Genomic DNA, 19,364 nt, shown 5'->3' with positions numbered 1-19,364 from the left:
TATAATCATGTGATTGGTCCACACACCAGTGTCTAAAAAAATGCTCATTTTTATCTGTGTCTATCATCAAAATTTGAGTTGATTGCAATCTCTCCCTAACAAGTTCACTTTATTGCGTGCTCATCAATCTCCTCTACAGCTCAGCTAACTGAAGTCAGTTAGAAACGTCTTTTTTTCTTAAAAAAAAACAAGATTCTTTTTTATATTTTGTAAATTGGTTTTGAATGCAAATAAATATAATTGCTTAAAACTTGCATTGATCACCAATTATGATTAATGTTTGATAAAATATTTGCTGGTGTATGGATGCAACAATAATGGTGGTGTGTGGATTACAACAATAATAGCGAGTGTGCAGATTATATTACCTTCCCTCAGTTTATCACATTAAATCTCATCTTACTAGTGACCCAGCAGTTTTTCCAAATACAGCTGCACTAACCAACATCATTTTTTCAAGTAATATAAAAATCATTTTTATATATTACCTTTTTAAACATCCCATTTTTTCTTTCTAATGTCATTAAATCAAGTTTGCACATTTGTATAACAACAGTTGGACCTCCAGATCTTTTTAGCTTTTAGTTTTTTCTCAGTGTCACACATGGATTAGTTTTCGTCTCTTTCAATAAGAAAGTCAAATCTTCAGACATTAAAGCAATCTTTGTTTCTTTCAATCATCCTAATATTTTTAATCTCCTGTAATATAATTGCGGTTAACCAGAGCTTAGCTACTCTGATCTACAGTGATTTGGGGGGTTTGGATTTGTTTTTCACAGGTGCAGAGCCTTTTTCTACAAAATTAAGAATAAACTGCATTTTTTCAAAAGTACCATTAACTATGTAGACTGACAAGTAACTAAACATGTAACACAGTGATCAGTAGAGAAGAAAGAAAATAACCCATTTCAACATTTCTAGTTCAGATCAAAATTATTGTTCTGATTAAGGAAACAGTAAATTTGGCCACGTTATTGTCCTGATCCTCCAATTTTCCCTTTCCAATGTGACTAAATAAAATTCAACTTTTTTTTTTTAAATAAAAGCACATGAACACCCAGATATTTCTTACACTAAGAATCCTCCAACAACCTTTCAAAAGAAACATTTTTTGTCTTTCCTCAATTTTGAGAGTAACTGAAGCCACAAACCTGAAGCTCGAGACCCCAAACTAACCAAATTTAATGTTTCCTTAATCAGCACAGTAATTTTTAACTCTTTGTGTGTTATGTTTACTCACAGTTTTGATGCTTGCTTCTTCGACTTGATCCACGATTAGCTCTTCACCATCGCTCTGCTGTTTCTCTCTCCTCATGCTTCTCCTTCATGCGTCCTGTCCTCAAATATAATCCAACCTGCCTCCTTGTTTCCTCCTTGACTTGTATTAGCAAAATTTCCAGTTAAATTAAGAGAAATCCAGAAAAGTTTTCCTGCTTCAAAAGCTCTTCCAGTTGCCTGTCTTCTTGTCCTCCTTTAAATGTGCATTTTTCTACATTTGTATTTATTTGACTTCATATTGCCATGACAACATAGCACAGAGCATCATGGTAGATTAAGGCAGGGGGTTCTGTCCTCTGCAGAAATGCTGGTGTTCCATAGTGATGTAAAAGTATGTTAATAATCTTTAAACAGACACTCACTGATCCTGTAAGAGCAGGAATTTAACTACAAACCCTCACAGTCCCCATCAGCATAGCTGGACTGGCCATCGGGCATACCGGGCATTTGCCCGGTGGGCCGATGGTCATTTTTCGTTTTAAATGGGCCAATGTTTTGTTGTTGTCTTTTTTTCGTAACCGTGTAAACAGTGAAAGGTGGCGGATTGGACAGATGCTGGCAGACGTGTAAAAATAACTCAATTGTTTGGTAGTGGCTATGGTGGAGCTTACACAGATTCAGTAAAATTAGCAAGTGGTGGAGGCCAGCAGGTGGATGGGGGAAAGGGGTGGCGGAGGTGGAGAGACCCAAGGCAGCCGCCAGTCCGACTGTCAGGTGAAATGAGCTTCAGGTAAGAAGTTATGACCTGCAGTCTATCTGGGTCAAACCAAGTTTAGGTGTAGTTTATTTTCGTTGTGCTAACTTGTGCTAACGTTGTGCTACAGTCAGTTACAATAACTGGTACTGTGTACTAGCTAGCATGATGGAGTTTCTGTACAGTTGGGTGGGTGCTATGATGTTACTGGTGAACTTTATTTTATTCATAAGGTTAGTTAGTAGAGTTGCCAACCGTGCCATAAAAAACGGAATCCTCTGGTATTCAGAGTTAATATTATGCGTTTTGTATTGAGCTGAAAATAAACGCGATTTGTCCCGTACTTCAGCTACAATAAAAAAAGACACAAAGCTGGAGTTATTCTGTGTCTTTACGCTGTCAGCTGCCTCTTCTTCTCTCACTCTCCCCCCTCCCTCTCCTGCTGCTACTTCAATCATGAAACTGATCAATGATCAGCTGATCGGCGTTTCTGCCACAAGTCCCGTCTCTCTTGCTTGTTTATCTCCCGCTTTGCGCCAGAAAGAGGAAACTAGCGGAGGTCGCGTTAAACAGCAGAAGCGCCTTTAAACTTGATAAGCTGTTGTTAGAATTTATTTAATATTACTTTCTAGTATCAGCTGATGTTTGTTGGAGCCACAGCTGTAAAAGCTGCTGGTCATAATATCGGTTTGGTTATCTGGTGAGAGGGAAACATGAAGATGAAACCAGGAGATGTCCTTACTGAATCATCAGAGCTGAACAGGTGATGGAGAAACAGGTTTGTGGTAAATAAATAGTTGATGAAAATATCACTAAATCTGTCATTTATTATTTTTAATATTCAGTAATGGTCATGTCTCACCTCTAGTCTTCTCTGTCTTAATTTCAGGTTTCCACCATATGTTGTAGATAGTTCAGGAAGTTAACTCAACCAAGCAGTCTTTGGGTTTCGGCTAAGTACTGTTTAGAATAGCAGAATAGGGAGGATGGTGTAGGTTTAAGTTTATTAGATTGATACATATGTACCAACAAGACAGTGTACATCACTGTCACAACGACGTTTGTTTTCATTCAAAGGCTTTATGGTTTTTCCTATAATACCTGGTGGGCCGGTCTCTAGTCAAAATGCCCGGGCTGATTTTTTGTCCCAGTCCAGCTCTGCTGTGGGGTAGTCCAGTTTACTGAAGAACGCCTCAGGCTGTCCAATAAATATAAATATCATGCTTTATTGCAGCTTGAAAAACTCCATGCCCTTGGCTACAAACCAGCACTGCTTCTTGGGAAGAAGAGCAAAAAAGGAGAACTCGGATATGAAATATTAACCCCTGGCTGCAGACTAACAGCCTATGTTCAGGAATCCCTTCAGAGGATGGGCTGATGTTATGAGTACCTTTGTAAAGGTAAGATTCAGATCCTGCAGTTTTAAAGTTATGATTTATGTTTAGTGTCTAAAAATATTTTCTTATGTTTACCTGTTAGAAGACCATTTTACTGTAAAAACAGAAATTCAATCATCAATCCTTCTCCCATTTTCACATAAGCAGCACATCATTTATAAGTGTTGGTTTCTTCCTCAGCAGTAGTTAACAACATATGGTGGCTTATTTTTCCTTTCCAAATCTTGAGTGACAGCCACTTTTGCTGCTGTCACGCTTAAAGATAGAAAGAAAGCAAAGTTATCAAAAGACTGATCTGCAGATTGCAGCTACTTAGACAACTGACAATCTGTTTGTGCCTGTTTTCTTCCTTCATTGATATATGTGTAACTGATACATGTGATGTGTAACTGATACATGTGATGTGTGAATGAGAATCTATGTTAATTAAAGTAGTATTAAAGTACTTACACACTGTAAATGGCATAAAATCAAGTGATGGTGTAGCTTAATAAAATAGTGATGGGTATAGATAACGTTGCATCGGAACCTTTGTGGATATTTAAATGTTAGTTATCTGGGCAGAAATGATCACATTTTACTTTAGTTTGTTTAAAGAGCACATTGTACACGGGCCTTGAAGAAAAGGTATGTAGTCTTAAGCACGATGTTTTGGTGGAGTCAGGGGTCTGTAGCATTTTGCACTTCCAGTAGACTGACGTTTGGTCATCATCATCATCATCATCACTGAGTCACAACATCTTCTCCTTCACCCTCACACTTTAACTCTACTCTGTTCCCTTTCATACGTCATATATACTTAGTCTGCTACAAACCAGGAGGCGTAAAGCAGGATAAAGTTCAAAGTTTGACCCATTGTGTAAACTAACTCGAATGATCAACAACCAGGAGGAGGCAACGATTATGGAGCCACGGGAGGTGAGGACCACGCAGGTGGAGGAAGTGAGGAATGTGATGGAGAAGATTGAGCTCAACAAGGGACAGGATGACCCACTGAGCACTTCAGAGGGGCAAGTGGAGCACGCAGGCAACAAGACCAGCAAAGGTGATTTGTATGTTTGTATGTATTGTATGCTTTATATTTGGAGTCCAGGCTGAATTTTAGAGGAGTACCTGATGGCTGAAACAACAGTAATTTATGTTGCCTGACCAAGGATCAAGGAACATGTATTTTACACCAGTTGATACATGTACAGTCAAATCTATTGAATGTTGATATTATTACATTTAATGTAACCATTTAAAATGATTTTGTTTTTGTTTTTCTCCTAAAATCACATACGTCAACACAGGATCCACCAGGGGGAGAGTTTTTGGTGAAAGCCACAAAAAGACAAAGATGGGTATGTCATTGTTTGTGGAAGTATTTAGAATAGTTTGATACACTGTAGTAGAGTGTGTATGGTAGTGTATGGTAGATTCGATTCAAGGAACATTATCATATGCAGATGAAAACAAAAGTTGTGCGATCTCTGAAAGTGTTTTGTTTATTTGCTTTTTGTTTGTTTATTGTTTATGAAACTGGTGACTTGGCTGTGATCTTCAGTCCCAGAAGCATCAAGATCCAGACCTAAGAAGAAAAGGCCACTAGTAAGTATGCTTTTGCTGATGCTTTTAATCACCACAGCTCATTTCATTCAGTACAAATACCTGTAGATATGTGATGATTCCAAGTTTACATTACACTAATGGCAGGAAACTGCATACATGTGTCACCTTATACACATACCACATACTATAGAATTCAGTCCCCTTTGCTTTTTGCAGTCTTATTGCAATATATAAGTACTTTTAACAGATGAATCAAGTACAGTTAAATGCATTCACTCCAGTAAAAATGCTTCTAACACAATGCTGTTGCAAGCAGCAGATTTTCTTTTTCTGTTGTCGATGTAGATTAGATAGAACATTATTAATCCCTCGGGTGGTTCCTCCGGGAAATTCAGTTTCCAGTATCAGAACACTGACAGAAGTTGCATATTACAGAGTTAGAATATCAGGACGGGACCAGGTTGGTGGGGGTCAAACAGCAGATCCAGTCATGCAGTGATAATTCATATTTAATGCAGCAGCATTTTGTTAGAAATGTGTAAACGATTGTATTCTAATCACATTGGCTAATTTTATATGCATATATAAATAAAAGGTATTTTTTATTATGTCAACAGTCCTCCAACAGCATCCAGGAAGTACTGTCCTATTCCCATGCCTCTGTCCAAACCAGGCGAGTGTTTCCATGTCACTTCAATGTGTTCTTTGCCATCAATAATTTTATGTTGATTTTTTGTTACATAAGCATGCCTCATGTGTCCTTCCACTTTTTTTCCCTTGTCATTTCTCGCCTCCTTTGGATTGTTTTTTTCGTCTCTTATTCAATCATTCCTCACAATTTATATAATCCTCTTACCCAACTCTGTCTCCTTCCTCTTCTTTTCCCCTTCAATCTCTCTCACCGTTCATCAATATCACACATCCAGACTATACCCGTAAGATAGAGTTGATCCGCTACCTCATGAGCGGCTATGTGAACGGCAAAGTGTTGGACACGCTGTCCGAGCACACCGACTCCCTGGCGTCCTCTGCTCTGGCCAGTCTGGAGGACGAGGCTGACCAGCTCTCTCACTTCCCCTTCCTCCCCACTCTGAGATATTTTCAGTCTGGAAAGATGAATCTGTTGGGCTTTAGGCTGCTTCTCAAGGTTCAAGGTTCAAGGTTCTTTATTTGTCACATGCATAGACAAGTATACACAAGTATAACACACAGTGAAATGTAGCCTGACACGCTCCTCGACATGTGCAAAAATGGGGGGGTAGAGGAAGAACATTATATATATATATATATATATATATATATATATATATATATATATATATATATATATATATATATATATATATATAATCGTATATACATTGGGTGAATGTGCAGTAGTAGCAGCAAGCAGGTGAATTCTGTACATTAATATGAATAGACATCTGACTATTTTACAGAATAGACAATATAAACATATTTAAAATTAAAGGAATTTGGAATGTACATTGTGCCTTGGTTTAGAGTGTCTGGAAGAGAGTCCTGTCTCAGTCAATTATAGATGATGTGAGAGGGCGGGTGTGTGTGTGTTTAGGGCCCGGATGGCTTGGGGATAGAAGCTCCTCTTGAGTCTCTCTGTCCTTGCCCAGATGATGCGGAACCTTCTACCAGATTGCAGAAGTTGGAACAGTTTGTTGCCAGGATGGGACGGGTCCTTCAGTATCTGCGTTGCTCTAGTCCGGCATCTCCTGGTGTAGGTGTCCTGAAGCGGGGGGAGAGCAATCCTGCAGCAGCGTTCTGCTGTACGGATCACTCTCTGGAGAGCTTTTTGGTCCTTCACACAGCTGTTCCCAAACCACGATGTCATGTTCTGTGTGAGGATGCTCTCCACAGCGCCTGTATAGAAAATCCTGAGGATCTTTGGAGAGACCCTGAACTTCCTCAGTTGTCGTAGGTGATACAGGCACTGCCTAGCCTTTTTGGTCTGGACCTGAATGTGGGCAGCCCATGTCAGGTCTGAGGAGATGTGGACACCAAGATATTTGAAGGACTGCACCCTCTCCACTGGAGCTCCATTGATGATAATGGGCTTGTAGTCTCTGTGCTGACCCCTTCTGAAGTCCACCACCAGCTCCTTGGTCTTGCCGACGTTCAGCTGGAGGTGGTTGTCCTGGCACCATGATGCCAGATTCTTCACTTCATCCATGTAGGCCGCCTCATCGTTGTTGGAGATGGCACCCAACACCACTGTGTCGTCAGCAAACTTCACAATGGTGTTGGAGCCATGGGTGGCCACACAGTCTGAAGTGTAGAGGGAGTAGAGCAGTGGCGAGAGGACACATCCCTGAGGTGCTCCTGTGTTGATGGTGATGCTGTTAGAGACGCATCTACCCACCCTCACCACCTGAGTTCTGCCAGTGAGGAAGTCCAACACCCATGCACATAGACGGCTGTTAAGTCCCAGATCCCTGAGCTTTGTGAACAGTCTGCAGGGCACTATTGTGTTAAACGCTGAACTGTAATCAACAAACAGCATTCGCACATAGTTACCCTGTTTCTTGTCCACGTGGCTGAGGGTGGTGTGCAGGACGTGGGCGATGGCATCCTCTGTGGATCTGTTGGATCGGTAGGCGAACTGCAGCGGATCTGTGGTGTCTGGGATGGAGGAGGAGATGATGTTCTTCAGCAGCCTCTCAAACACCTTCATTACTACCGAGGTCAGTGCAACTGGCCGGTAATCGTTCAGGGATGAGGGTTTGCTGTTCTTGGGCACAGGGATAATGGTGGATCTTTTGAAGCATGTGGGGACCACAGACTTCGCCAGGGACTCGTTGAAGATGTAAGTGAACACACCTGCTAGCTGGTCAGCACAGCAGCGCAGCAGACGGCCGGTGATGCCGTCTGGCCCCGCCGCTTTCCTTGTGTTCACTCTCCTCAATGCCGCTCGGACGTCATGCTCCGCGATGCTGGTCACCGGTCTCTCGCTGATGACGTCACTGTCCTCGGTATTCAGGCGGTAGATAGCGTTAGCCGCCTGGCTAACCTCGAAACGGGCGTAGAACTGATTCAGCTCGTTGGTGAATGCAGAGTCGGCGTTGATCGGCGCAGTGTCCCTGGCTTTGTAGTCCGTAATGGTGCGTAGTCCGTGCCACATACTCCGTGTGTCGCCCTGGTGGAAGCGGGACTCCACACGCTCCCGGTACCGGCGTTTGGCATCTCTCACCGCGCGCCGCGCGCCGTATGAGGCCGCTTTGTAGGCGCTCATATCGCCAGTGGCGAGACCCGCGTTGTAGGAGGCGGTCCTGGCGTTTACTGCAGTGCGGATCGATCTGTCCATCCACGGTTTCTGGTTTGGGAATGTGGTGACCCTTGCAGTGGGGATAATCTCCTCCGCTAGCATATTGACGAAGCATACTGCTACTTCCGTAAACTCGTTGATGTCGACTGCGCATGCTCTGAACATGTCCCAGTCGACGTCGTTGAGTGCGTCCTGTAGCGTAGCTTCTGATTGGGCAGTCCACCGTTTTACCTCCCTCGTGGTTACGTCTTCCCTCCGTATGTTTTGTTTATACTGGGGAATGAGGAAGATGGCGTTGTGGTCAGACTTTCCAAAAGCCGGGTGTGAGACAGCTTTGTAGCCCTGCTTGTATGGTGTGTAGCAGTGATCCAAAATTCGATCCCCTCTCGTTGGACACGAGACATGCTGGTAAAAGTTTGGCATGACTTGTCTGAGGTTCGCTTTATTAAAGTCTCCTGCTACAATGAGGGCTGCGCCCGGGTCCTTGTTTTGAAGCGAGCTCAGCACATCATGTAATTCGGACAAAGCCATACCTGTGTCCGCTTGGGGTGGGATGTAGACCACCGTGGCGATGACCGAGGTGAATTCACGGGGCAGATAGAAAGGGCGGCACTTAATGCTCAGGAACTCCAGATGTGGCGAGCAGCCGCTGGAGAGAGTAGAAATGCTCCTGGCATCACACCACTTTCTGTTTACCATGAAACACACTCCTCCACCTTTGGTTTTGTTCGACTCTGCCGTTCTGTCCGCGCGGAGCACAAAGAATGAATCCGACGGAGTTACGGCATGGTCCGGCACGGTGGGGGTCAGCCATGTCTCCGTGAAGCACAGAATGTTGCAGTCCCTCATGTCACGTTGGAAGGTGACCCTTGCTCTTAGGTCATCGAGCTTGTTCTCCATGGATTGTACGTTGGCCAGTAGGATACTGGGCAGTGGTGCGCGATGCGCCTGCTGTCTCAGTCTGTTCCTAATGCCAGCGCGGTTCCCCCGGCGCTTCTTTGTTCTGCGCCTTGGATGAGCGGCCCGTCCTCTGTAAGCAGTTCATGCTGTAGCTGTAGCTGATGGACCAAAAAATTACATTTCATATTTTAGACATTCAGCTGCTGACTCTGAAGCCAACAGGCTCTTGAGTGTGGATGGTTGTGTTGGTACTGGATGCTGTGATAAAACAGCTGTTCTGATCTGTCTTCATTCATGCCTGTCGATATTAAGCCTCCTAAGCTCCAAACCAGTAAAAGCGATCTTTGGAGGCAACACCCTTTTTAGTACTTTTCTGTATTTGTTTGTGATTGTGTGACACTGAACCATAGTGCTATGTATATCCTCTGTAACACTCAGATGTTTCCAGATCAATGTTTCCCCCCTCAGCTGTTTCTCACTATAAAGTCTTACCTCAGTAACAATGAGGCCAATGAGGCACCAGCAGAGCATATCTGGCTCTCAGTCTGTGGCTGATAGTGCCCCCTGCTGTTAATAACAGGAACAGTGCAACCTTGTATAGAGCTCATAGTGATGGTCTTACGATTGCTGCTGCAAGGCAGTCATTTGTATCCATGTGTGCTGTATATTCTGAGCATATGCAGTTATGTGAGCTCTCAGGTTTTATGTATCAGGACATCATTTAAAACAAACAATCAGGTCCTTAGTAGGTCTTAATATGAGGTAAATGCAACCTCAGATGAACAACACATAACACATTATACCAGGTCATTATTTATTTAACAAACACTGAGCCCAAATTCAGATGTGGTGTTTAAAAAACTAAGTACATCCAAGACTATTTCCATAATTAGTTAAGAGGGTCAGTATCAGCCAAGTGCTAATCAAATGCAATAGATCATCAGTAAGTGTAACCACTACTGTCAGTTTGCTGGTGTGGCGTATTCAGGTAAGTGGTAACATAGTGAGGATTAGAGAAGCAGTTGTTGATACCCACGAATGTGGGAAGGCTTTGAAGTCCATCATTTTACAGCAAGAAAGATTATTCGCAAGTTAAAAAATTCAAAGACTGTTTCCAATCTTACCAGGAGTGGACGTCCCAGAAAATTCACCCCACACATCTGAGGCTCTACAGGCCACAGTTAGCATGCTAAATGTTGGAGTTCATGGCAGTGCAATTAGAAAAAGACTCAACAAATATGGCCTGTTTGGAAAGGCTTCCAGGAGAAACCATTTTCCCTCTAAATACAACATGGCAGCATGGGTTAGGTTTGCAAAGTTGAAAACCTAAGCCCTAATGCACAGCTTCAACATTGGTGAAAACCAAACACGGCATATCAGACAAACAGGTCATACCAACGGTTTTGCTCGGGTGATGATTATTTGAGCTTTTTTGCTGCCAAAGAACCTGCAAAGTGTCCAGGTCACTGAGTGAGCCATGAAGTACTCTAGAGTCAAAGAGATCATCGTTGGGTCAGTGACTCCAGAGCGCAGCAGCAAAGCAACAACAGAGTGGTGCTGCAGTGGCTCAAAGTTGAGACTTCAACATGATTGAACGTTAAGAAAGCTGTGAATGAATAAATATCTGCAAACTTTAATGAACCGAAGAAACATTGTAAAGACAAATGGGCCAGAAATCCGTCCACACTGCTGTGAAACACTAATAAAAAATGATTACCTCAAGTTTTTGCTGCTAAAGTTGGTTCCATCAGCTGCTGAATCACAGGTATAATGATGATGTGGTGTAATAATCTAGATCCAGATCCTTAAACTGCTTTTTCACGTGTCTGTAAATGAATTTCTTTCTTATCATTGTCCCGATTGGTGTCGGCTGACACTTGACACTCTGTGGCTCCTGATTTGTCTGTTGTCAAGGTCTCACCTCAGTGCAATTCCTCACGTTTTGTCATGATTAAAGGATGAATGTGAACACCGCTTCAGTCACTGTGTTCACTTCTTGATATGTCAGAACTGTGCTCACGTCACTCCCTTTTTTTAACAACATGACACACTGCTGTAAACAGAGACCCTGTAATGTTAGCACCAAGTAGGACTTCATAAAAAATAATGCTGTCAAGCTAACTTTTCCTCTTTCTGTCTTTTTCAGCACTTTCTATCGCTTTGAGGCAGTGTGGGACAGCTCCCTGCACAACTCCCTCCTGCTCAACTGCGTAACTCCCTATGGAGAGAAGATCTACATGACCTTATCTGCGTATCTGGAGGTCAGCCGCTGCTCCGCCGTGTTGTACCTGTTTTTTTACGTGTTTTTAAGTCTCTTGATGTCATCGTGTCTAACACACACCCTTTATCTCCTCTTTACAGCTGGACCATTGCATCCAGCCTGCCATTATCACCAAAGACATCTGCATGGTCTTTTACTCCCGAGACGCCAAGTTGTCCCCACCCCGTTCTCTCAAGAACCTCTTTGGGACTGAATACTCCAAAACTCCTGACTGGTAAATCTGGGCTGCTGCACTGTGGCCATCTCTGTTTCACAATCAAAGATATCTGCCCTGTTACAAAGTTTCCTTCTTTCCTTAGATAGCCTCATCCTAGAGCACCAGTGGGAGCTAGAGAAGATGGAGCAGCTGCAGGAGGTGGGGCCTTAAAAGATTTATAAAGAAATGAATCTCTGTTTAATGTCGTAGAGGGAAAAAAGACTTTTCAACTCAAAGACCAAAGTGCTATTCTAAAAAGGGTTTTTTAGAGTACAGACTTTACATGACTAACCCTCCCCTCTTCTCCCCACCTCACATTCGTCCCCATCTTTCGTCCAGGTGGATGAAAAGACCCGTCACCTTCTGGCGCTGAGAGAGAAGCTGGGAGAGGCGGCTCCCGTGGGAACAGCTCCCACCACCAAGTCCCTGAGCGAGTCTCTGTCCCCCAGCGTGAGCTGGGGCACTCTGTCCACGTCCACCTCCATCTCCTTGCAGATCTCAAGCACCACCTTTGAAAGCGCCATCAGGCCGAGCGAGAGCAGCGGCTACGATTCCGCTGACATGGAGAGCTGGTGGATCGTGAGAAGGAGCTGGCCACCAAGGTGAGAAAAACGTCGGAGGCAGGATAGACGTAAAACTCTCCCTGCAGATCTAAGCTGGCGAGGCGGCGCGGCGGCCTGACGAAGAACTGATCGGGCGGAGCGGTACGCGGGAAAACCACCGCTTCCATCCTTTCTGAAAAGCCTTTGAAAATACAGAAAATACCAAGTGTTAAAACTTATTCATCATTGTGATTCTTGATGGTTTTCTCTTGTAAGTAGACTTGTGGCTTAAGTCTCTTTTCATGCGACTGAAACGTTGAAGTTCCACAGAACTTTTGCCTCCCCGCTTCCCTCCAGCAACCCCGCTGCCAGCTCAGCTTTCCTCCTCTCTATTCCCTCCCCTCAGCTTTTTGTGTTTTCGTTTCGATGACAATGTTTGGGTCTAATTTTGTTCCGCTTGGTTGTCATTCCCAAACTCCCCTAACTAAGTAGCATGTTGTAGTTGTCTACTTGTGTGTGCACAACTCTTTAGAAACTTTCCGTTTGCCAATCATCTGTACAAAAGAAAATGTCTCTGTCGGTTTTATTTGTCTCCTGAAATGAGTTTCATTCTATTTTGGGTTTTTTTGCTGTTGGTTTTTTATTAAATTAACATGCTCGCGTGACACCTGCAGCAGTCCTCAGGAGAAGACCAGGTTTGCTCAGTTTAGAACAAAAAACAAAAATGAACCAAATCAGCCAGCTTACATTTGAAATCATGACGAAAAAATCTACAGATATCTCCAAGTGACGTGTTAGTTTACGCTCTGCTACCTAAACTATAGCTGCTAATAGATTTATAGGGTATTCTTCTTCTCGCAGTGAATTTGCATCAGGCTGAACCGTCTCTGAAACAAAAACTCAAAGTGGGAATGAACTTTGACAGGAGAGCCTCGCCCGATTTCCTCTGTCATCCACGTCATACTTAGATCCTCCTCAATCTGTGTACATACGCCGCCTCTAAACCCCCGATAGTGCCAGTGTCAGTTAGTGAGTCAGTAAAATACTGACTCACTAACAGGGTTACAAGGAGATGAGGAGGAGGACTAGGAGGATGAAAACGAACTAAGGAGAGAACTTGATTTGTACATGCAGTCTGTTCTGGGATGAGTGTGGTAGTTAACCCTCATTTAACACATCCCTCTCTGCTCCTCTAGCTCGCTCTATCTCACTGAGAATCAGAAAGCCTTGACATTTACTGCTATTAACTTTACACTCTTGTTGTAAAGACGCAAAGAAAACACAGTGAAAAGGTTAGAAGGACGTAAGGAAAAAGAATGAATGAATGGTTTAATAGAAGGAAAGAAGTTAAAGGGACTACATATTCAAAGGTCTTATTTCTGATACTACCCCATGAAAATATTTGCTCTGTGTGCCGTGCTGCAGCTGCTACATTCGGCTTCGGATTCACTTTTTGGCGCCTACGCCTCTCGAGATGTGTTAATGCAGAAAGGTATTGAAAAACTCTGGTCAACCAACCAGCAGTCTGCCTGCTGTGTCGTATGAAATGCGTGGAAGGAGAGGTACCAACTGTCTGTTACATATAGATGAAAAACAAAGCTCTGACGTGACCTCGGGTCAGCCAACCTGACGGTCAGAGAAACAGAAACGTGCTGGATTGTGGATCTCTGAGCTGCACATCAAAGACGCACCTATGCACAGATCAAGTCTCAAAAGTGCAATGTACCTCATATACATGTTGATGCGAAGCGCTGCCAGAGCAAACGTTTCCACTTCATTTGCAGAGGTGTTTTTATTTTGGATTGTGTATTTATTGTTTGCAATGTTTAAATATTAGTTTGCAGCTCTTTGCACATATTAATAAAAGGTTCAACTAACTGATCATTTAAAGTCTGTGCGGTTTAGTTGTTCCACTCATATTAAACCAAATGATGGTGTGGCGGCCTGTTCTAGTGTGAACTAAGAGAGGGTTTGAATGTAAGAGAGGGGGGGAAGGAAAAGGAGACCTAACATGTAACCCCTGCACCTCGACTGAGGAGGTGAGTTACATTAGTGCTTCCTCTTTATTAGAAAGCGGGTTGAGTGAATCAGAAGTCTGTTATTTTTTTGGAGGAGATCTACTCATTAGTCATGCGAGGCATCCATCTGAACTCTATCAAAATAAAGGTGTATTTGAACTCATTTTAATTTTTTCTAATATCAGAGATATAGGACTATACAAAGTAGCTGGTGACATCTAAAACGACAGCAGACTTATTGTGTCTTTCTTCACCTCATCACTTTTTTCTGTGTGTGTTTTTCTGTTGATGCCTTTCAAACAAAACTAGCCATGATATTTTCCCCCTTCCCCCTCTGACAATTAATATCAGTTAACCCCGCCCCCTTTCAGATTTGTTCACCAAAAGAAAAGAAAAAAAAAAACGTCATTAACGCTGTTTATTATTTGTCAGACCGGTTTCATTTTCATACTTTGTAAATATCTATGTTGTATGGAGCTTGAACTAAAATGTAAATATGTTTACTGTATTTGTAATAATTATAATCCATTCGCTCTACAGCATAGATGTGTCATGCAGATATCCTAATTCTGTGTATGGTAATCTTGCACCATTGAACTGTTAGTGAATGAGGCAACAATAAAAGTGTGAAACGTGCATTAGCAGATCAAGTGCTGCCTGCTTATTTCCTGCTTTATGTGAGCTTCTGCTGTAGTTTATTATGTGCTTTTAGCCCCAAGAAACCACCCTTTTACTGTAGCGCACAATAAGATCTTCTGATGTTTGGTGTCATCTTCCTGTGATCTCCTGTGAACAGGTGGATTAATTCATTTCAAGTTTATGTATGTATGTGTATTAAGGACCGACACAGACAAAGAATGAATCAGACAATGAAGCAACGTCCTTTTTAAATGTTTATTTATAAACAGGATAAAACCATTCAAGTATTGAGTCATGAATAAAACATCAACCTCTGATCTGCTAATTGGGAAACAGAGGATGTCAGTGTATTTTTCAGTGCTAGTCCAAATTGAGTGAGATGACTTTACATTTGAATAGATTGGATTACAAGTTATATTTGGTTTTAATTGAATGAGTTCAATTTGATTTAAATCAAGCCAATTCACAACATATAAACTTGAAATATATGGTAAGATAAAGGTTGTGCAATAATACAGAGAAAGCCCCAACAATCAAATGACCCCCTATGAGCAAGAACTTGGCAACAGTGGGAAGGAAAAACTCCATTTTCGGCAGAACCAGAATCAGGGAGGGGCCATCTGCCTCCACCGGTTGGGGTAAGAAAATGAAACTAAACTATAGGAAGACAAAGAGGAAAGATGTTCATGATATATATGAAACTTTCCGCTAGCCCTGACTAAAATATTGTTTTTGACAGGAAAGTATTGTTTCATTCATGTTTATTCCACGAGGTGGACAGCAGGAATAAAACAAACCAGATACTAAGAAATAAAGTATACAATGAAATTTTCTCGATATGCTAAAATTCCCACTGAGACTGGATAAGATTATTCTAAAACTGGTCAAAATACAATTCTCTTCATGCACAGAAATCCCACCCAGTCCCACAACCCAGGACGAATATTCCTTGTGTGTTCTTGAGCTGGACAGAAATTCCTCTTGCTGAGCGGGGTCCACGCCAGCCTTGTGTCAGGCAGACGAGGAGCCTCCTGTCCCAGTCTCGTCCGTCCACTGGGTCCATCACATCCCAGCCCAGTTCGAATTCTGCATTGGAGTCCGTCGCTCGATACCACCGCGGCTCCCCTCACGTCATCACCTGTAAGTAAAAACAAATAGGAGCCAGAACCATCATCCCGGAAGCTGCCCTGGCTTATAGCCATGGCGACCCTCTCCCAACACGGCTGCACCCAGTGAAAAACAGTGAGACACTACTCACAAATGCAGGCAGTGGTATACATCTGCCCTGATGTCACTCACACACATTGTCTCCTACTGTCGCCGTTCCTGCTGTCGGGACTGGGTCACCACATCACGCTGACCGGTCTCCAGACGAGGCGTCGCACCCCCCATGATCACGCAGCGGCTCCCTCTTTTCCACCTGGCCTTCATGCGTTCCTCTTCCAATCTAGGGCCTCTCTCCTTCCAGTGCTCAGCTTGCTTCCTTTTAATACGACCTTTAAACAGCTGAAAGGACACCTCTGGACACACCCATGCCTCAACATGTGATCACTATCAGCTAATTTGTCCCATTGCCAGCCAATCCACAGTGGATTAAAACAATGTAAAATAACACACTGAAACAATGTGATACAAACAGAATAAAATCATGCAAATAAAAACTACACTCACAAATAAACACTAAAATCAGAAAAAAAACCAATATAAACGATGAATAAAAATTTCTACTGTGTGAAACAGTTTCAGTCTTTGAATATTTTTCATTTCTTACAATCAGAATTCTCCAATAGATTTTTAGAAGAAAATTATTTTCTTTCATGCATCACCAACTGAACCTTTTATGTTAACGTCTCAAGCTCAAGCCTAACCTCATTGAATTTTGCTTAGCAAAGTACTTTTCAACTCTAATAATTAGTAAGATTATATTTCTTCTCATCTGTTGGTCGTCTGACCTGATAAACTTCAATGAACATTATAACACAGGACTGATTGTCTCTATAAATGGGCTCCTGCGCGCTTGCAGACATTTTTCCATCACAATTATGGATGATGAAGGATTTGATTAAAGCTGTGAAACATTACTGATAACCTTCATGCGATGTTACATTAAAGCCAATTTTCTATTAAAAGCAGGGACTTTTCTAACTGACCTCTGACCTTTGAGCAGTAGTGTGTACTGTATGCTTGTATGTAACTGTATCTGACCTGGATTTTATCACCAGTTTCAAATAAGAATCTACTTTAAAGTCTGTCTTTCAATACAAAATAAGTTCAACTTTATCAAGGCTGATGGTAAACTGTCCCTAACAAGTCCACTTTATTGCGTGCTCATTGACTTTCTCCTGTCAGAGCTGTTTAACAAGTCCACTTTATACATGCTTATTAATCTATCACGCTTATCAGTGGCTCATGGTTGCTTAAAGCCTATGTCTGAACTTGAGCACAGAGGCAGAGCATCATTCATCTTGGCAGCAGCTCCAGGATGACAAACTCCACTTTCTCTGCATCAAGACAGCTCATAGCTTTTTAACAGTCTCTCCTGATAGTCTCATATCATCTGCTCTAATCAATAACCATACACTATCATTACAATGTAGACTACAGCTCAAAAGTCTGAGGTGAATTAGAAATGTCTTGTTTTCAGAATAGACTCAAATTTGGTTTCAGATTGAATCACAGCAATTTATCAAAATAATCATATAAATGCTTAATATTAACACTGATCACAAATCATCAATGATTTTAAATAGAATATCTACAGAGGTGTTCAGAGACCCATTTTCAGCAATAATCCCTCCTGTGTTCAGTCCCATATGGAAAAGATATATATAAATCTTATAAAGTTTGTATCTGTCTTGTGTGAAACTTGTATGAAAAGCAGATAAGAGTGAAAACAGATATAAGATCCCTTGAAAAATTATATAATGAAACTTGTATGTTTTGGATACTTACTGAAACAATATATGAAAGTAATGAGAAAGTGGCCACTTTCATGAGTAAATCATGTAAGCCTTATATGATTTACTCATGAAAGTGGCCACTTTCATGAGTAATCACATATAAGTTTTTACTATTTCTTTTCCATATGGGGTGGTACATTGTCTTATCTAATGCAAGCTTAACACGTTAAAGCCTAACTTATCACTCAAAACAGCTTTTTAAAGATTTTTGCACAAACTGAAACTATTGTGGTGATTAAAGAAACAATAAATGTGTCTGGATCATCCCAGTGTTTGTTTTTAATCTCATGAAACCAAGTTTACATTTTCCTCTAAAGGGGCTGCAACACCCGGCTGCATAAAACCTTCACTTTTTTTAACAGTTTCAGTCTTTGAATATTTTTCATTTCTTACAATCAGAATTCTCCAATAGATTTTTAGAAGAAAATTATTTTCTTTCATGCATCACCAACTGAACCTTTTATGTTAACGTCTCAAGCTCAAGCCTAACCTCATTGAATTTTGCTTAGCAAAGTACTTTTCAACTCTAATAATTAGTAAGATTATATTTCTTATCATCTGTTGGTCGTCTGACCTGATAAACTTCAATGAACATTATAACACAGGACTGATTGTCTCTATAAATGGGCTCCTGCACGCTTGCAGACATTTTTCCATCACAATTATGGATGATGAAGGATTTGATTAAAGCTGTGAAACATTACTGATAACCTTCATGTGATGTTACATTAAAGCCAATTTTCTATTAAAAGCAGGGACTTTTCTAACTGACCTCTGACCTTTGAGCAGTAGTGTGTACTGTATGCTTGTATGTAACTGTGTCTGACCTGGATTTTATCACCAGTTTCAAATAAGAATCTTCTTTAAAGTCTGTCTTTCAATACAAAATAAGTTCAACTTTATCAAGGCTGATGGTAAACTGTCCCTAACAAGTCCACTTTATTGCGTGCTCATTGACTTTCTCCTATCAGAGCTGTTTAACAAGTCCACTTTATACATGCTTATTAATCTATCACGCTTATCAGTGGCTCATGGTTGCTTAAAGCCTATGTCTGAACTTGAGCACAGAGGCAGAGCATCATTCATCTTGGCAGCAGCTCCAGGATGACAAACTCCACTTTCTCTGCATCAAGACAGCTCATAGCTTTTTAACAGTCTCTCCTGATAGTCTCATATCATCTGCTCTAATCAATAACCATACACTATCATTACTATGTAGACTACAGCTCAAAAGTCTGAGGTGAATTAGAAATGTCTTGTTTTCAGAATAGACTCAAATTTGGTTTCAGATTGAATCACAGCAATTTATCAAAATAATCATATAAATGCTTAATATTAACACTGATCACAAATCATCAATGATTTTTAATAGAATATCTACAGAGGTGTTCAGAGACCCATTTTCAGCAATAATCCCTCCTGTGTTCAGTCCCATATGGAAAAGATATATATAAATCTTATAAAGTTTGTATCTGTCTTGTGTGAAACTTGTATGAAAAGCAGATAAGAGTGAAAACAGATATAAGATCCCTTGAAAAATTATATAATGAAACTTGTATGTTTTGGATACTTACTAAAACAATATATGAAAGTAATGAGAAAGTGGCCACTTTCATGAGTAATCACATATA

The 19,364-nt window shown here is 41.5% G+C and overlaps 1 protein-coding gene across 5 annotated transcripts; it reads left to right on the top strand.

Moving 5' to 3' along the window:
- Nucleotides 1–1,076: 1,076 nt before the first annotated feature.
- On the top strand, nucleotides 1,077–14,770 carry LOC146374741 (uncharacterized). 5 transcript variants are annotated; one of them, XM_084948763.1, is made up of 9 exons: nucleotides 1,077–2,008; nucleotides 3,207–3,372; nucleotides 4,258–4,414; nucleotides 4,662–4,712; nucleotides 4,916–4,959; nucleotides 5,538–5,593; nucleotides 11,244–11,358; nucleotides 11,459–11,733; nucleotides 11,914–14,770. In XM_084948763.1, the coding sequence occupies exons 2-8, from the start codon at nucleotides 3,319–3,321 to the stop codon at nucleotides 11,594–11,596; spliced, it is 615 nt and encodes a 204-aa protein (XP_084804889.1). In that variant the 5' UTR covers nucleotides 1,077–2,008; nucleotides 3,207–3,318; the 3' UTR covers nucleotides 11,597–11,733; nucleotides 11,914–14,770. The 5 variants fall into 5 exon arrangements, with proteins under 5 accessions (XP_084804889.1, XP_084804892.1, XP_084804891.1 ...); XM_084948766.1 differs by lacking the exon at nucleotides 1,077–2,008 and adding an exon at nucleotides 2,033–2,735; XM_084948765.1 differs by lacking the exon at nucleotides 1,077–2,008 and adding an exon at nucleotides 2,033–2,750.
- Nucleotides 14,771–19,364: the final 4,594 nt, after the last annotated feature.

Source organism: Perissodus microlepis, chromosome 13 (assembly GCF_051167445.1).
Source record: "Perissodus microlepis isolate ML-2025 ecotype Zambia chromosome 13, ASM5116744v1, whole genome shotgun sequence".
In the NCBI taxonomy this organism is placed as follows: domain Eukaryota; kingdom Metazoa; phylum Chordata; class Actinopteri; order Cichliformes; family Cichlidae; genus Perissodus; species Perissodus microlepis.
The sequence above is the reverse complement of the archived record's forward strand: the minus strand, read 5'-3'. Positions and strand labels throughout refer to the sequence as shown.